The sequence below is a fragment of the Oncorhynchus mykiss genome, chromosome 1 (assembly GCF_057628025.1).
Source record: "Oncorhynchus mykiss isolate SJ-2025 chromosome 1, ASM5762802v1, whole genome shotgun sequence".
In the NCBI taxonomy this organism is placed as follows: domain Eukaryota; kingdom Metazoa; phylum Chordata; class Actinopteri; order Salmoniformes; family Salmonidae; genus Oncorhynchus; species Oncorhynchus mykiss.
The window spans coordinates 70,638,307-70,655,975 of NC_143022.1; the positions used below are offsets into that span (position 1 = coordinate 70,638,307).

The 17,669-nt window shown below is 41.7% G+C and overlaps 2 protein-coding genes across 8 annotated transcripts in view; one reads left to right on the forward strand and one right to left on the reverse strand.

Moving 5' to 3' along the window:
* Positions 1 to 4,188, reverse strand: part of ninl (ninein-like) — a 47,170-nt gene extending 42,982 nt beyond the window's left edge. For 3 of the 6 annotated variants that reach the window (XM_090238051.1, XM_090238042.1, XM_021608870.3), the window contains exons 1-2: positions 1,500 to 1,834; positions 196 to 403 (exon numbers count right to left, since the gene is read on the reverse strand). In XM_090238051.1, the coding sequence (XP_090094177.1) occupies positions 196 to 378 (183 nt within the window). In that variant the 5' untranslated portion in view covers positions 379 to 403; positions 1,500 to 1,834. Of the gene's footprint in view, positions 1 to 195; positions 404 to 1,499; positions 1,851 to 3,919 lie in introns of those variants that run through there. The other 3 variants (XM_090238049.1, XM_036983326.2, XM_021608893.3) reach the window with 2 other exon arrangements.
* A 5,814-nt stretch (positions 4,189 to 10,002) lies between these two features.
* Positions 10,003 to 17,452, forward strand: aifm2 (AIF family member 2, ferroptosis suppressor). Of its 2 annotated transcripts, NM_001165245.2 has the most exon segments (9): positions 10,075 to 10,101; positions 11,572 to 11,753; positions 11,858 to 11,973; positions 12,196 to 12,315; positions 14,702 to 14,794; positions 14,902 to 15,010; positions 15,350 to 15,502; positions 16,715 to 16,915; positions 17,037 to 17,452. In NM_001165245.2, coding segments are annotated over 8 exon segments (1,116 nt in total). In that variant the 5' UTR covers positions 10,075 to 10,101; positions 11,572 to 11,581; the 3' UTR covers positions 17,189 to 17,452.
* Positions 17,453 to 17,669: the final 217 nt, after the last annotated feature.

Genomic DNA, 17,669 nt, shown 5'->3' on the forward strand with positions numbered 1-17,669 from the left:
ATGAGCATACAGGCTTACCGAATAACTATTAGAAAATGGAGAGTGGTCATAACACAGCTATTATACAACTACTACACTTTTACTATAACAACGCATTTCAGAGCTTTACATATGTTTTAATGAACTGCTGGTAAGGGAAATTTAAGGCAAATCCACAACAGCGAGAGATGTTACTAAGGTGGTCTGGTCTCATACCCGAGCATAGTGGTGTGGTCCTAGCAAGGTGTCCAACAGTAAGGGAAGGTGAGCATCCAGGGACAGCTTGTGACAAAGGGATGACAAGTCTTCCTTGTCCAGGTAACCAGTGCCTGTGGTGTCACAGCTGTCAAACTCCTCCTTCAGCTGGGCCACATAGCGGTTCTGCTCTTCCTCATCCATCCCAGTACATATTGTAGGCTTGCACCTACAGTGAAGTAGAATGGCGATCAGGAAAAGACTGTGTAAGCACAATAAAAGTTCAACCACATACTGCCACACTCTTGCACAAACACACACAATGCAACTTCAATTAGTATAACATCCAGGGAGGCTAATCTATTCATTTCAATAGACTACCAGGCTTGGACTACGTACAGTAGTAGAATGTTTTATAGTGAGATGGTCCATCTAAATATATCTGCTGCTTTTAGGCTTGGATTTGATTCCCTTGATCTTGGATTAGAGCCACAGGCCAGAAACATCTGCCTCAGTGCTTGCAATGTCCTGTACTGAATTCTGCAGTTGGTCCTGATTGCCATTAGTTATGTAAGGCGGGGGAATTCTGTCTTTATTGTTATTGTCACCCACCACTCCCCACAAAAAAGTAAACAACAAAAACAAAAAGGCAAATCATTTTTACTGGTAGGACTATTTGTTTGCCCCATACACATACTATTGCCAAATCTTACTTGCTATATAGGGCGGCCGATTACTTTGGGGTTTAGTAACCCAAGAAACAGCAGTTTTATATCAGGATATAAAGCAATGAATCATGATACTCAGCAATAAATGTCAATTTATGTCCGTTTGAATACATTCTGACACGTTGTAAATGATTGGGGGTGACATTTGGCAATGAATAGGCTCGAAGTAGGAATAAACAAATTCCTATCAATCGTTGCTGCATTTGTCTTTTTCCAATCTTCTTCGAGAATGAAAAAGGCAGTTGCCCATAATTGCCCACCATGCAAAGAAAATATATGGCCAGTCTAATGTCATACATGAACAGTTCATTGCTCGTTCTATCACAAATTGATCAATAATAGGCAGGCTCCCTCCTTGGCTTGGAGTAGTGAGTCTGCTATGCTTCACCATGGGAACGGGGAACCAGCTGTGGCAAAACAAAGGTCAGGTAAAATAGGAAAAAATAGACTAAAAAGTATCCAAACTCTCAACCTTTCGCACACTCTCGGAACTAAAACCGTTACAATGTAGCATTAGCCTGTGCGTTTGTAAACAATTGCCATTTTAGCCGACCTCTGACAAAGACAAGGCTAGCACAATAATGAAATTGCCCTTACCGTTTTAACAGTACACCGAAGCCTCTAAAAAAAATTCACGGATGGTCCAACATGTGCATCGGATGCTTTTTCATTTTGAAAAGATGTGTCTGTCTGCCTGTCCCGGTGTTATTTTATGGAAAAACGGGTCATGTCTCCATAGCTCTTCTCTATGAAGTGGCCACAAGTATGCGTGGCGGGTATAATGCTGAGTTCATAACCAAGTGGGAAGTAGGAATTTACCACCCGATTGTTAGATAGAGGACTCAGATGGATAAAACCAGTCTTGGAATGGACATAGCCATTGAGGACTCCACCATTTTAAAGTAGTCAACTGGGTAGAACTTCCTATGGGTGAAGGGAGGATCACATGATTCCATCCAGGTCATCAGCCAATGAATTACAATTGTGAGCAAACATTCCATAACTGTAGGCTTCAGGAAATCACTATCCTTGGCTTTATACGTGTTCAAATAACACACTCTAGATTGCAGTATGCACATTTTCAGTTTGTTTCATAGAAGTAGTAGAAGTAGAAAATGGACTACTTCAAAATGGAGATGGCCTCAATGGCGCTGCCTCTACACTCACAGGCACCATAATGTATACACATACATACAGGACACTTACTGTATACATATATCTCTATCATTCTCTATGTTTACCATATAGGACTGGGACAAATCTATTTGAACGGCCCCCTGACTGGTAATTACTAGTGGGAAACTAATGTATCAGTCTTGAGCTCCAAGTGAGAGGTGTCGTAAATTCCAGTTGGATGCATTCAGGTGGTTTGAACTAGTTTAGAAACGCCCGATTGGCTGATGGCCAACAAGCCATAAATTAAAAGTACAACTATCAGGCTTGTAAACAAACGATAGTGTTCAACAACCATATTAATAGATTGCTTTTTTTTAAATAATCTTTTGTAGTTGCATTTAACTGCCAAATATATATTTTAAATGAGCATGGCCTTATTTCTATTACAGGATATTGGATTACTGTCATTCATATTCCAATCACCCAGCTCAATGTAACATTGATTGGTTTAGGCTACTACATGATACATACAACATGACACACAAACATTTAATTAAACATCTAGATTCCCCCCCCCCAATTAAATTATTGCACTAGGGCCACATTACTCCTGTTCGAGCGGAGTAAAATACACGCCAGCAGAACGAGGAGCAAAAATACCCTCCCCACAGTACCCCCACCCCAAAACATCTTCCCACGGCCATGCGTGACCAATAAAATGTTATTTGATTTTGAAACGCTACACAGCTTACATCGTTGTCACCATATTTGTAAGGAACGAGGCTGGAGTTGAGAAGCAGGTACGGGGAATCAACATTTAATCGGAACAGACATGAAAACAGGACAGGAACAGCGTCAGAACCGGGTAAAACACAGACGTAAGACAATTAATGCAGCAGCGGGGAACAAAGGTGGGGAACTGAAAAATATAGGGGAGGTAATAAACAGGTGATTGAGTCCAGGTGAGTCCAATAATTTGCTGTTGCGCGTGACGAGGGAAGGCAGGTGTGTGTAATGATGGTGGCAGGAGTACGTAATGCAGGGCAGCCTGGCGCCCCTGAGCGCCAGGGGGGAAGAGCGGGAGCAGGCGTGACAGTACCCCCCCAGGTGCACCTAGGGCCTGACAAGCAGGCCAAGGTACGGGCGCTGGACAAGCCGGCTGGGTGTAAAATCCCAATGAACCGGCAGAGGCATGGGAGCCTGGCGAGCCAGCTGAGGCGTAGGAGCCTGACGAGCTGGTTGGGCGTAAAGACCTGACGATCTGGCTGAGGCCTGACGTGGGATGGGCGCCTTCTGAGCCAACCGGGGCAAGGAAACCTCTCAAGCTGGCTAGGGCATGGAAGCCCAACGATCCAGCTAAGGCACCCCCGGTTTCATTGGCGGCAGCCCTCGGACCCGACGTCACTACTAACCGAACCGCAAGCACTCCCTGATGCTTCATTTGATGGCTGCTGCATTCTGTAAGGAACGAGGCTGGAGTCGAGAAGCAGGTACGAGGAGTCAATATTTAATTGGAACATATGAAAACAGGACAGGAACAGCGTCAGAACCGGGTAAAACACAGACGTAAGACAATTAATGCAGCAGCGGGGAACAGAGCTGGGGAACTGACAAATATAGGGGAGGTAATAAACAGGTGATTGAGTCCAGGTGAGTCCAATAATTCGCTGATGATGGTGGCAAGAGTACGTAATGCAGGGCAGCCTGGTGCCCTTAAGCACCAGGGGGTAAGAGCGGGAGCAGGCATGACAATTTTGACGCTATAGTCAACAAACCAAAACTAAAGTGTTAGTGAACCCACAATCCATGTGTACAATCACTCAGTACAGTGTACAGCAAGCAGTTTAGTAGTTACACCGGTGGGCCCTGGTAGCAAGACATTTATAAAACCAAAAGCTTACCTTGACTTGGAAAAGTTGCAGTGTTATAGCTTTAGACAGCTAGCTAACATAGAAGAATGTTATCTATGTTTGAGTTAAGTTGTTGAGTAGGTTATTAAATTAGCTGCATTAGCTAAGTAAGTGAAAGTTAACTAAAATAAAAAAAATACAGTGAAATATAGCTCTCACTGCTTCTTAACTTTTGAAGAAATTCATTTGTTCAACATTTAACTATTGTCTTTCTCTCTCTTTGAGTCGGCTCCTCACCAAACTTTATGCACTGCAGTACTAGCTAGCTGTAGCTTATGCTTTCAGCACTAAATTCATTCTCTGATCCGTTCATTGGATGGACAATGTGTCAGTTCAATGTGCAAGAGCTCAGATGGGTTGGAAGACGTGCTCCGGAAATACTGTGTAAGTGTGTAAGTTTATGGAAGGGGTGAGAACTATGAACATCCTAGGTTTTGTATTGAAGTCAATGTGCCCAGAGAAGGCTGGAAAATAGCTGTCCTCCGTGCTAGACTGAGTATTGGTTCTGAATAATCGAGACTGGAGGCTGACACAACGGTACCGAAAGCGAGGCTACGTTAGACGTTACCTGTGTGAAGCTAGCCACAATAACGATGAGTGGAATTAGCGGTTTGCCTTCCAAATAAAAGTCCCCCAATTGAAAGTGATGCAAACGGATACAAATAGTGGAAACATGCCATATTTGGACTAGATAATGCTAAACATGGTTCGGATATTGTTATATAAATTCAACAAAAGACAATCATTTGTTAATTGTACACAAACAAAGTACAAATCAGTTGAAATCACAGTGGGTAAATTAGACTTCAGAATTGCATTGGGGGCATACTTACATGCACTGTACAGCCTTACCTATGGATCTTGGGTCCATAAAATTGAATATCAGCCAACTCAGTGACACCCACAGATTACAATACTGAATAATTTACACAAATATTAGCGTCGTAGCTCATATTTGGGAACTTTAACTGTGGGAAATCATGTCTTTATTTATTTTGGGCTCCCGAGTGACGCAGGGGTCTAAGACACTGCATCTCAGTGTAAGAGGTGTCACTGCAGTACCTGGTTCAAATCCAGACTGCATCACATCCGGCTGTGATTGGGAGTCCCATGGCGCACAATTGGCCCAGCTTCGTCCGAGTTTGGTTGGGGTAGGCCGTCATTGTAAATAAGAATTTGTTTAACTTGCCTAGTTAAATAAAGGTTCAATTTAGCCTATTGTTCGCATTAACATACATATTGCAGGGTTTACATTAAGCTCACCAGTAAACCTACTAATAGAGGTCATAAAAATTGTTAAAAGGTTTAAAAACTATTCTAATAGTGCAACATTTTGACAGTCTATGAAGATATTCCAAACGATTTGAAATGTTTAAATCCATCAAATATTGACTAAATTATATCCCATAAAAGATTTTACAGGCACGGAAAAATGTGGTGTTCGGGGATTTTGATGAAATTTCTGGTACTCAATTTGTCAAATGTCTTTTTTTATTTTTTCAAATGCACTCATATATACATTTTTTGATGGTATCAGGTATTTATTTGATATTGTGTTAAAAATAAAGAATATTATATGTGCCTTGTTTGCATAAATACAATGGTGTATTTGCATATATAAATATATCTACATAAATGGGTGGAATAGAATAACTTCCTCTACCTAGACCTACTTACACTCACCTGCACTGTCTATAGACTGCCTCATTAATTCCTGTTGTCACATTCTGTTGCATAATTCAACAAGTGTGTCAGTAGCAGGGCTGTGTTCAGTATGTTTTAACATTCTGGAATGTTTAGTTGAAACGGTGCTGTACTGAACGACCAGTTGAAAAACAGGGAGGGGTTGGGTTGAGGAATGCTGTCAGCATTGCCTCTGCCCTTTAAATACGTTACTCATTGCTTCAAGCTACACCTCACCACACCCACCAAATGGGAGCAAACGTACCTCAGTCTGTTCAAGAACGTTTTGGGGAAACGTGTCGTTCTGTACAAACCGTTCCACAACGGAGTAAACGTTCAAGAAAACTGAACGCACTTCAGGATGCCCTCGGTTTAAAAATCACTTGGCTCTAGATTACACCTGTACTTTGTTTGCAAAATCAGACATATCACTCTAACCTGTGTTCATTTCCCAGAAATTGCTTTAATTTCTTCTCTTCTAATTTGAAAACATTTCAACTGTAGCAAATTGCTTTTCAATTGCACACAAAAAAACACCCAACAAAACAAATGCATCTTTCCTGGGGTGTAAGTGTCGAGATGTGTTAAATTCCTTACAAAGCGTTCTCATAGATCCAACAGAAAGACAATGTTGAGTAGATTCTGCAGTCCTCAAACACAGGAAATAGATGGCTGAAAAAGACAGATCCTCAGGTGGGCGGGGCATACGTGTTTCTACTACTATGTTGAACATTCATATTGCAATGTATAGGGTTATCTGACAATTAAATGGTGTACCAGCCTACTCAGTGGCACCCACAGAACGCAACTGTGAAAAGGTTTCACAAAGATTAACCTCGTACACACAAATACTCACTGAGAAGGTTTATACCCCATTTCATGGACCCAAGATCCACAGGTAAGGCTGTAAATTGCAATATGAATGTCCAATACAGTAGGTTGACAGATTAGTATAACGACACAAGGTGAGACCCAGATGCAGACACAGGAGGCAGATGCTTTGAGCTCTGATATTTATTATAGTCCAAGGGGTAGGCAAAAGGCAGGTCGGGGACAGGGTCCCGAAATAAGAGCTACAACACTCACATTTGTGTAAACTCTTCACAGTTGTGTTCTCTGGGTGTCACTGAGTAGGCTGATACCCCATTTCATGGACCCAAGATCCATAGGTAATGTTGCACATTGCAATATAAATGTCAATATGCACAATAGGCTGGACAGTGAGGTGATTTCCCACAAAGTCCTGGTACCCCATTTTAAGGACCCAAGTTCCATAGTTAAGGCTGTGTTTTGCAGTTTTGCAGTGTTTAGCATTATCTAGTGTATAGTCCAAAGGTGGCATAATTTCACTATTTGTTTCAGTTTTCATCACTTTCACTGAATTACTTTTATTTTTTAAGGCAAACCACAAATTCCACTATTGTGGCTCACCGTTATTGTGGCTAGCTTCACATAAGTACCACAACCTTGTTCGTTTGCTCCTTCCACATAGTCGACAAGAAACCCACACCTGAAAATTCCTGCCCTGCATTTCGGTTTGGGCCCCTTATAGCCTACATAGTCATTGCTTGAGGCCTGAACACTCACAGCCACGTTTACATGCACACCAATATCAGAATACTTGAGTAATGATAACGGACGTTATTATTAGGGATACTCAAGTAATCTTATTTGGAGTTGACACATTAACATCATATCCCGTTTACAATAATCCGAAAAAATGTGTATCCCGATTATGAAAAACCCGGATAAAATGTATGGGATATGCTGATTTTAGATATTGGCTATCTGTGGCATGTAAACATATCCTGTTAACTGTTGTTTTTCTGGTCTTTGCAAGCTGTTTCGCATATCAAGGGTGTTGTGTGATGTCATCTGACTGTCATACAAATCACATAAAAAGTAGGCTTCCTGATCAGTTCGATGCACTATAATTCTATCATAGTTTATGTTGCCGATACTCTGTAGTGGAACATATAGCCGGGCTACTTTCACCCCTAATTTAGACAACCTTCTGCTTATTATTTCCGACATTTGGTAGGGCATTTGTTTGTCAGCTATAGTTTGATGCATGCTGCTTCTCTTCTGTCATAACTTGTTGTCCCAGAAGACTAAATAAACTTTCTCACCAGAATAATGTCTTACATTGATAGAATGTATGCATAAGTAATCTATTTAACACATGCTACATTTGTATTTTTATTTTAGGGACCAGGAGGAAAACGCAATAACTCCAAAACAGTGGAAAGATTAGTTTTGTGTAAAATGTAATCAGTTTCAAGTAAATGAAAAGCGAGAAAACATGAAACACGTTTCTGATAAGACTTCACGTCATGGGTGCATATTTTATGTGGTTGAAATCATGTCTGCTTGCAAAGATAACACATTACACAAGCATTTGCATTTTCTCAAGAGATGCTGAAATAAGTAAATAATATTTCTCTACTCTTTTTCCCCAAGACAAAATGGTCATTTGTTGTGTCATTTTACTGCAAGAAATGCATAATTCTGCAGGAGTTAATATATTAGAGCGTTATAGGCCTACAGTCAGTGTCTATATTTCAATGACTATTCCATTTAACCCATATGAATTTAAATGAGGAATATTCTGTTTATTCATGGTGCAGGGATACACGTGAGCGGGATATCAAAGGTGCTTGTAAACAATTTCTCCCGAATAGGACCTTAAGCGGGATATGAACTACTATCCGGAATAGTGTGCGCATGCAAAAGTGATTGTGAACATCCCAGTGGTTCTATAAAGCCCACTAGCGGCTGCCCAGGCTATCCCCATTGAGAGGAGAAAAAAAAACTGTAGACGGCTATGTGGAGCAGTGTTGCCAATTTAGTGACTTTGTCGCTATATTTAGCGAGGAGCTTAGGCTGCATTTCGCAGTCACCGCGTCCAGTGAACACTGCTACATGGCTGAGGTTGTATACTCCATGTACAGTGATCCTCAAAACATATTGTATCTGACTTTTTTGACGTCAGTGCTGGGTGAGGTACAGTTGGCCATCAAGGCTTTTGAGGGAGAGCCAGTAGATCCTCTTAAAGCAACTTGACAGCTTGGTTAGCCTGATCAAGTCTGTGAGCAGCAGGGTCCTGAATCCACTGGCAAATGTTGATGTACTCAAAGGGCCAATAGATGGATACATCAGTCCCAAACCATACATTGGTTACCTTTTTGAGTCAAATGCAGCTGAGCTCCACCTATAGCGCCTGAGGATGAAAACAATGTCGGAAAGCGGTGTGTAGCCTTCACCATCTCCCTCACTAAGGAGTTGAGGGTGAGACTGCCGGACAACATTGAAGCATTACAGTACATGTCAGTTTTCAATGTGGAGGAAACTCTAAAGCACAATAAGAGCCTTGGAGAAATAGAAAAAATAGCCAAGCTCCTTGGCTACTCCCCTGCAGAGATAGACAAGATTGTCCAGCAAAGGCGTGCCATCCATCTTAGTAAATGGAATGAGACAAAAAACACACTGGGCTTCTGGAATGAGATTTGGAAGTTCAGGGATGCAGCTGATATCAACCCGTTTCAATAACTTGCCATGGCTGCTGTGTCTGTGTTGTCCTTGCCACACTTGAATGCTGAAGTCGAGAGAGTATTCAGCCAGATGAGTGTGGTAAAAAGCAAACTTAGAAATCGGATGTCCTTGCAGACCCTTAACTCCATCCTTCCTGTACATCGATATGGACTGAAGCTGTCTGGTGAGGCTTGTTATGAGCACCAGCTGCCTGATAATGTGTTGCAGCTTTTTTGGCACATCAACTGCTTACTCATTTAAGTCAGCTCCCTCAGTTGCTGAACCTGCCATAGAGACCCTTGACCAAAATTACGATGACCCACTCTCTGTGAGCCAGCACAGCCTGTGTGTGTGTGTAGAGGGGGCTCTGGGGAAAAAAACAATTAACCTGAATTAGGGCCAGACTAGTTACGTAATTTTTTCTCTCTTTTTGGTCCATTTAGATTGTTAATGTAGATTGGATACATTTTTTTTTTAAATGTTATGTTTTACTGTGACTTGTTGTAGGCTCATAAGTGGACCATAAGGTTAAAAACCAAACCAAATTAAGAAAACTAAACTAAAATAATAAAAACTAAAATAATAAACTAAGTAACTCCATCAGTGTGTCTCTTTTGGGTCACTTTTGCCCATCCCAAGCCCAGATAAAGGCGGAGGGTTGGAATTGTGACATAAAAAAAAACAGGAATGACAGAAGAAAGTTAATTTGTAGTTCTAAATATATTTAAGGTGTTTTTAACTCACTTTTTGTCTCGCCCACGATGTTATTCCTCTCTCCTACAGCATTCATCACAATTACATGCACATGGCCAATTATGCAAATTAGGCGACGACGTCATGTAGCGACTTTTAGGACAGCCAATAGCTACTTTCCTTACTGAGGCGTTGACAACACTGAGAGAAGACGGGAAACCACGCTGGAAAGTAAGGACGACGAAGCGGTTGTAGCCTACATTTTGGTAAGTTAATTTTATTCGTGTTATTATAGTTTCAATATGTAAATTAAAGTTGAGTGGTGCCGATTTTGTATTTGATATAAGTAAAAACTAGGGTAGCTCATGTCAACTAGATATGATAGAGAGTCGCTGAATAACGGCATTTGGTTAATCATTTCGGAGTGGACATTTTTGTAATGATTTTTCTCGGGGAGTTTCATTCTAAATATATATTGCCACGGTTCCGAGGCACAGGGTATAAGGTACAGAGCGTGTTCTTGAATTGCGAACGAACTCTGTGTCATAGCCTGTTAAAGGTAACGTTAAGCAATTTAACTGTTATGGCTAAGCCGGTCACTGACTCGCTACAATATGTCAAGGTGTGAAATGTTACAATATTCTGATGTAACTGTAGCAGATGAAGACTGTCATTAAATGTTCCTGTGTAAACTGCCAAGTCATTGTTGTCTTGTATATAACGGGTGGGTCTAATGCTGATTGGTTTAAACTGCATGCCATCCGGTGTCTATTGCACACATTACCACCAGCTAAATATGACGTTTAAAATGCCTAATTACTCTGTTCCATCTAACTGCGCAATCCACTGTCTCATTAGCCCAGAAGGTGAATGTATATACTTGTTCGCCACAATTAAAAAGCATCTAGACATTATCTCACATTTCTTTTAGACTAACAAAATGTTAGTTTTCAACGGCAGAGATTTGTATAAACCTTGTGTCTCCGACATTTGCAACCTTGTTTCAATATTCAAATTCTATCTCCATCTGTGTCCCATAGTAATGAATCTTTCGGGATGAGACGGGCAGGTATCGAAATCATACATTAGCATAATTGTTATGATTATATATTACATTACACAAAGAACTATCAATAGAAAACAGGTCTAACGAAACGGAGTGCAGCTAGTTTGAAGTGATTGTGTTAGGCTAGCGCCTCTGAACGAGAGTGTCCTGACGAGAGCTAATTTTCTATGCCAGGTAAAGTCGGCCATCAATAGCTCATTGTTATGGATGTATCCAAATAAATGTGTTACGATTTGTATTTGCATTTATTTATAAGGTTTTTTGTTGTCAGCCCTATCGGTGTAGGCCAATATTTTATTTTCAATATTTTCACTCCATATTTGCTGAATGTACAAAACATTAAGAACACCTGCTCGGTCCATGACACTGACTGAAAAGATGAATCCAGGTGAAAGCTATGATCCCTTATTGATGTCACTTGCTAAATCCACTTCAATAAGTGTAGATGAAGGGGAGGAGACAGGTTAAAGAGATTTTTAAGCCTTTGAGTCTTGGATTGTGTATGAGGGGTGCAACTCAATAGTATGAAGGTGTTCTTAATGTTTTTGTGTGTAGTTTGTTATTTCTGAGAGTACTTTGACTCTTGTAGGGAGTATTTCTTGATCTTACATTTCTTTCATACCAGAAATGTTTTAAAGTTTTCATTACCATTTCACCCCTATCGTCATAGCCTACAGACAATGGGCAGCCAGGTATCTGTAGACAATGTTCATGTTGTGGTGGTTGGCGGGGGTTTCGGTGGCACTGCCGCCGCACAACAGCTCAAATCCAGGGGGATACCATTCACCCTCATTGACCTCCGTGACGCCTTTCATCACAATGTGGCTGCCCTCCGTGCCGCTGTTCAGAGTGGTGAGAACCTTTGACCCATTGAAAATTGTAACATCACTGGAAAAACACTGATCTAACAATTCCCACTTAAAGAACCTTTGACATTTCTAGTTACTTTCTCACAGGCTTTGCCCAGCAGACCTTCATCCCATATTTGAAGACGTTTGGAGAGAATTTCCTTCAGGGTCGAGTCATATGGGTGGACCCAGTGTCACAGACTGTAGCGTTGGATGGAGGAAAGGTACAGTAGACTGTATGGGCATGCTGGGGTTTATTATGTAATGTCGCTTTCTCTAGTCAGTTCAGCTCTAGCTGCTGAATATTAACTCGGCTTTGTGTTCTTGGTGTACTCTCCATACTTAGGCATATGCTCGCAATTAGGCCAAAGCAGACCGCTTCTGACAGGCTGGAGATGTGACAGTTTGTTCCTGTAATTTGACTGTGTCATTGTCTTACACCACAGGAAGTTCATTACTCACACCTTATACTGTGCACTGGCACAGACGGCCCTTTCCCGGGGAAGTACAACATGGTGGCCTCCTATCAGACAGCCATCCAGAAGTATGAGGACATTGTGAAGGAGGTACATTTTCATGGAAGTGCATTCCCAGGGCTGGTTTGTTGGTGCAGACTTAATGTTCATGTTTGATCTGCACTGAACAAAATATAAATGAAAAATGCAACATTTTAAATTATTTTAGAATTCCAGTTCATATAAGGAAATCAGTCAATGTAAATTAATTCATCAGGCCCTAATCTATGGATTTCACATGACTGGGAATACAGATCTGTTGGTCACAGATACCTTACAAAAAAAAGGTAGGGGTGTGGATCAGAAAAACATTCCAAACATGCTCAATGGGTGACATGTCTGAGTATGCAGGCCATGGAAGACATGGGTCATTTTCAGCTTCCAGGAATTGTGTACAGATCCTTACATTATCATGCTGAAACATGAGGTGATGGCGGTGGATGAATGACGAGCTTCCCTGAGACTGTTTGACAGTTTGTGCAGAAATTCTTCGTTGTGCAAACCACAGTTTCATCAGCTGTCCGGGTGGCTGGTCTCAGACGACCCTGCAGGTGAAGAAGTTGGATGTGGAGGTCCTGGGCTGGTGTGGTTACACTTCCTCTGTGGTTGAGGCCAGTTGGACGTACTGTTAAATTCTCTAAAATGACAGAGGTAGGGCTGGGGGGGGGGGGGAGGAGGAGGAGAGTCCCAAAGGTGTGAAGGCAGGCGACAAGCTTAGGTCCAAAATAAGCCCATCTTTCTCTATGTTTACACATACCAAGCCCCTACCTCTTACGCCAACAAAGTTGAGAGATCACATCTTCCTCACTGACAGGGGTTTCAACTTGCTGTTTGTGAGGTTTGGTCCAACATAATCTGTCATATGGACAAACACATTGAGGCATTATTTTATTTAAATACTTGGTGGTTTGAGCCCTGAATTCTGATTGGCTGATAGCCATGGTATATCAGACCGTATTCCACGGGAATGACAACATTTATTTTTACTGCTCTAATTACGTTGGTAGCCAGTTTATAATAGCCATAAGGCACCTCTGGGGTTTGGGATATATGGACAATATGCCACGGCTAAGGGCTGTGTCCAGGCAGTCAGCGTTGCGTTGTGCATAAGAGCAGCCCTTACCCGTAGTATATTGGCCATATACCACACCCCCCTTGTGCCTTATTGCTTCAGTAGTAGAGAAGTTAACTTTTCTAACAATACCCTTTTTATATCTCTACTACTCAAATTGCGAGCAGAGCAGACACCACTAAAACGAGAGTATCCATGAACATTGATTCTGGAAAATTAACACTCAGTTTGTCGCGTGTGGCATTGGGGTACCACTAGCAGCATTTGAGCCAAATACTCTTATACTAGCTGCCTAGTCTGTTTTATAAATAAGCATGAACACAATTATAAACTCAACAAAAAAGAAACGTCCTCACTGTCAACTGCGTTTATTTTCAGGAAACTTAACGTGAAAATATTTGTATGAACATAACAAGATTCAACAACTGAGACACAAACTGAACAAGTTCCATAAATGTGACTAACATAAATGGAATGTGTCCCTGAACAAAGGGGGGTCAAAATCAAAAATAACAGACAGTATCTGGTGTGGCCACCAGCTGCATTAAGTACTGCAGTGCATCTCCTCACCAGATTTGCCAGTTCTTGCTGTGAGATGTTACCCCACTCTTCCACCAAGGCACCTGCAAGTTCCTGGACATTTCTGGGGGGAGGGGGGGAATGGCTCTAGCCCTCACCCTCCGATCCAACAGGTCCCAGATGTGCTCAATGGGATTGAGATCCGGGCTCTTCGCTGGCCATGGCAGAACACTGACATTCCTGTGGAAATCACTCACAGAACGAGCAGTATTGCTGGTGGAATTGTCATGCTGGAGTGTCATGTCAGATTGAGCCTACAATGTAGAAGACTGGTACTGTATAATGGGAGATTCACAAAAGTAGAAAAAAAGGAAACTTAGGCAATATCACACAGCCCTAGTTGGTGGTTTATGGTAGAGAAATTAACATTAAATTCTCTGGCAATGGCTCCAGTGGACATTACTAGAGTCAGCATGCCAATTGCATGCTCCCTCAACTTTGAAACATCTGTGGCATTGTGACAACTGCACAAGGTGCACCTTTGTAATCATGCTGTTTAATATGCCACACCTGTCAGATGGATGGTTTATCTTGGCAAAGGAGAAATGCTCACTAACGGGGATGTATACAAATTTGTGCACAAAATGAGAGAAGCACTTTATGTGTGAAATTTCAGGAATCTTTTTTCAGCTCATGAAACATCGGACCAAACCTTTACATGTTGCATTTATATTTTTGTTCAGTGTATTTTGTAATACATTTGACAATTGTTGTACCCACGTTCATGTGTTTTAATGAAAATATTAGTAAATGACAGGTGTTTGTTTTCTCCCTGCTGTTGGTCAGGTCCAGGCCGCAGGTTCGGTTCTTGTGGTAGGTGGGGGATCCACTGGTGTAGAGATGGCTGCAGAGATCAAAACAGAATATCCAGACAAGAAGGTAATAATATCCTACATCCCTTTGTTATTCACACCTCTTAGAGACTTGTGGTTGGAGCACAACTAATGGAGCTTGCCCTCCATTCTCAAACACCCCCATGTTTCCAGGTGATCCTGATCCATTCCCGTGTTGGCCTAGCCGACCCAGAGCTGCTGCCCAGTGTCAGGCAACAGGCTAAGGAGGTGCTGCTGGAGAAAGGGGTGGAGCTGCTACTGGGTAAGAGGTTATGTCTGGCTGAGGAAATGTTAGTCAGGGTGACACAGCATCACCAGTCAGTGAAAATGCAGTTTTGATTATGGCATGTTCAGCAGACAGAGAATGTCCAAGAGAGCTCATGTGTGTGCAGAGGGTGATTGCCTCCCTTCCTCATTATTGGATGTGGAATGAGGATGTCTGTTGTGACTGGCACAAACAGTAAATGCCTAGAGAACTTTTCTTTGATCATCTGTTTCATGCTAAACGCTTAGTATAATTATTATCTCAGTGCAATTCACCTGCTGTTATGTAATTAACTTATCTTTCACACTGTGGCCTCACCTTTTCATCTGACTCTAGGGCAGAAAGTTTCTAACCTGTCTGTACTGGAGCTCAATGTGACCAACAAGAACATGGTTATCATGACAGACAAGGATACCGAGATCACTGCAGACCTCGTCATCTGCTGCACAGGCATGAAGATTAACTCTGATGCCTATAGCTCCACCCTGAGTGAGTTGTCTGTCTTGTCCACTAGGTGGAGGGATTATGCCATCTGAGTCCAAGGCAGCCCAGAAATTCAAGAAGTACTGCTCAAAGCGCTGTTGATAAAACTACTACAGGAGAGTTCAAAATCTGTTAAACAGTTTTGCTGGATATATAAAAAGTTTAAATTAATCACAGAATTCCTGTGAAAGATGACTGGTTAGAGAAACCTCATATGATGAACTTGCATATTAAATTCCACATCTGCTCTTTCCATGACATCGACTGACCAGGTGAAAGCAAAATTCCCTTTATTAATGACTTATTAAATCCACTTCAATCAATGTAGATGAAGGGGAGGAGACAGGTTAAAGAAGGATTTTTAAGCCTTGAGACAATTTAGACATGGATGTGTGTGCCATTCAGAGGGTGATTGGGCAAGACCAGATTTAAGTGCCTTTCAACAGGGTATGGTAGTAGGTGCCAGGTATAACTGTTTGTGTCAAGAACAGCAATGCTGCTGTGTTTTTTTTTTTTTTTTTTTTTTTTTTACACAAACTGTTGAGTGTATCAAGAATGGTCCAATGCCCAAAGGAAATCCAACCAACTTTACAGAACTCAATATTAGGAAGGTGACCAGACCGCATGCGCCATCTCACGCATGTTGATTTTTGTCCCCACACCAGAAGCGATCAGGATATGCAGGTTGAAATACCAAATCAACTCTGAACCAACTATATTAATTTGGGGACATGTCGAAAAGCAATAAACATTTATTGCTCGAAAAATATTTAGCTAGCTGGGAAGCTAGCTAGCTTGCTGTTGCTAGATAATTTGTCCTGGGATATAAACATTGGGTTGTTATTTTACCTGAAATGCACAAGGTACTCTACTCTGACAATTAATCCACAGATAAAAGGGTAAAAAAAAGAATAATTTCTCCTCCTTCAGGCTTCTTTTGACTTGATATGACGGTTGGCAACCAACTTTAAGCTACATTACCACTACTGACTGGAGTGTGGACCTCGGTTCATCTTTCAATCACCCATGTGGGTATATGCTCATAAAAAACAATTTTGGAGATGGGAGAGGTGGGACTTGCAGTGCATCACAAATAGAAGAGATCTCTATTTTAGCTCCTGGCTACGCACACGACGCGAGCTGTGTGGTCAGCATGTTAGTACAGTAGTCTAAACACTATCTACATGCATTTATTAAGTTTCTCTGTTTATATTTCAGATGGATGCCTAGCAGAGAATGGGTCCCTGAAAGTGAATGTGCACCTGCAGGTGGAGGGCTATGACAATGTGTACGCTGTTGGGGACTGTGCTAATGTTAACGAGCCTAAGATGGCATACCATGCAGGTCTCCATGCTGGGGTTGCTGTTGCCAACATCACCAACAGTCTGATGGGGAAGCACCTGGAATCTTATCACCCAGGTAATTGAGACTGTCTCCTCTCTCCTGTAAACCCTACTTCTGTCAATGTTATAGTTTTGACCTTGATCTCTGACTATAGAACATTCTATCATGGGTATATGTCCACATGTTTTCCTGACAGGGAGTGTGACCATGTTGTTAGCCATGGGCCATAATGATGGAGTGGGCCAGTTCAATGGGCTGAGGCTTCCCCGTTGCCTTGTAACCCAGGGCAAGAGCAAGAACCTACTGCTGTGGAAAAGCTGGAAGGAAATGGGTCAGAAAGCTCCTTAATTAACGTGTGCCATACAGAACATTGTGGAGCGAAGACGTGTGTGTGCCAGCACCGCCTTGAGAGTGCCTTACTCAGGTGACAGCTTGCAGAAGTTTTGGCGTTCTGACATGACTATTGATATGAGACCATATATTTGTAAAATATTTCTACGCAAGGTAATGCAAACTTTGTACAATGTCCATTTTTGCCAATGAATGTTAATGTATGTCTTGATAAAAAATATATATATATATGACTTATGGTTAAATATATTTCTGTAATTTGATACAATTTCAAGAGCAACTGAGCTGAACTCGCCGCTTGTTTTTCTGCTGCTCATTATGAAAAACAAGATTTGAGCTTTGGGGGTGTGGTGCGATGTGGGTGTGTTTTATCGTACCCTGAAAGTTACTGTTTGTCCCTCTTGATTGACGATAGCGACAACAGCCACTACAATGGTCAGAAAGATGAATCTGTAATTCACATTTTTGCAGAAGAGAT

Coding starts and splice junctions, on each gene's coding strand:
- aifm2 (XM_021567740.3), top strand. CDS start 11,582: ATGGGCAGCCAGGTATCTGTAGACAATGTTCATGTTGTGGTGGTTGGC. Junction 14,795..14,901: donor CAGAATATCCAGACAAGAAG/GTAATAATATCC, acceptor CCATGTTTCCAG/GTGATCCTGATCCATTCCCG. Junction 15,011..16,714: donor AGGGGTGGAGCTGCTACTGG/GTAAGAGGTTAT, acceptor TTTATATTTCAG/ATGGATGCCTAGCAGAGAAT.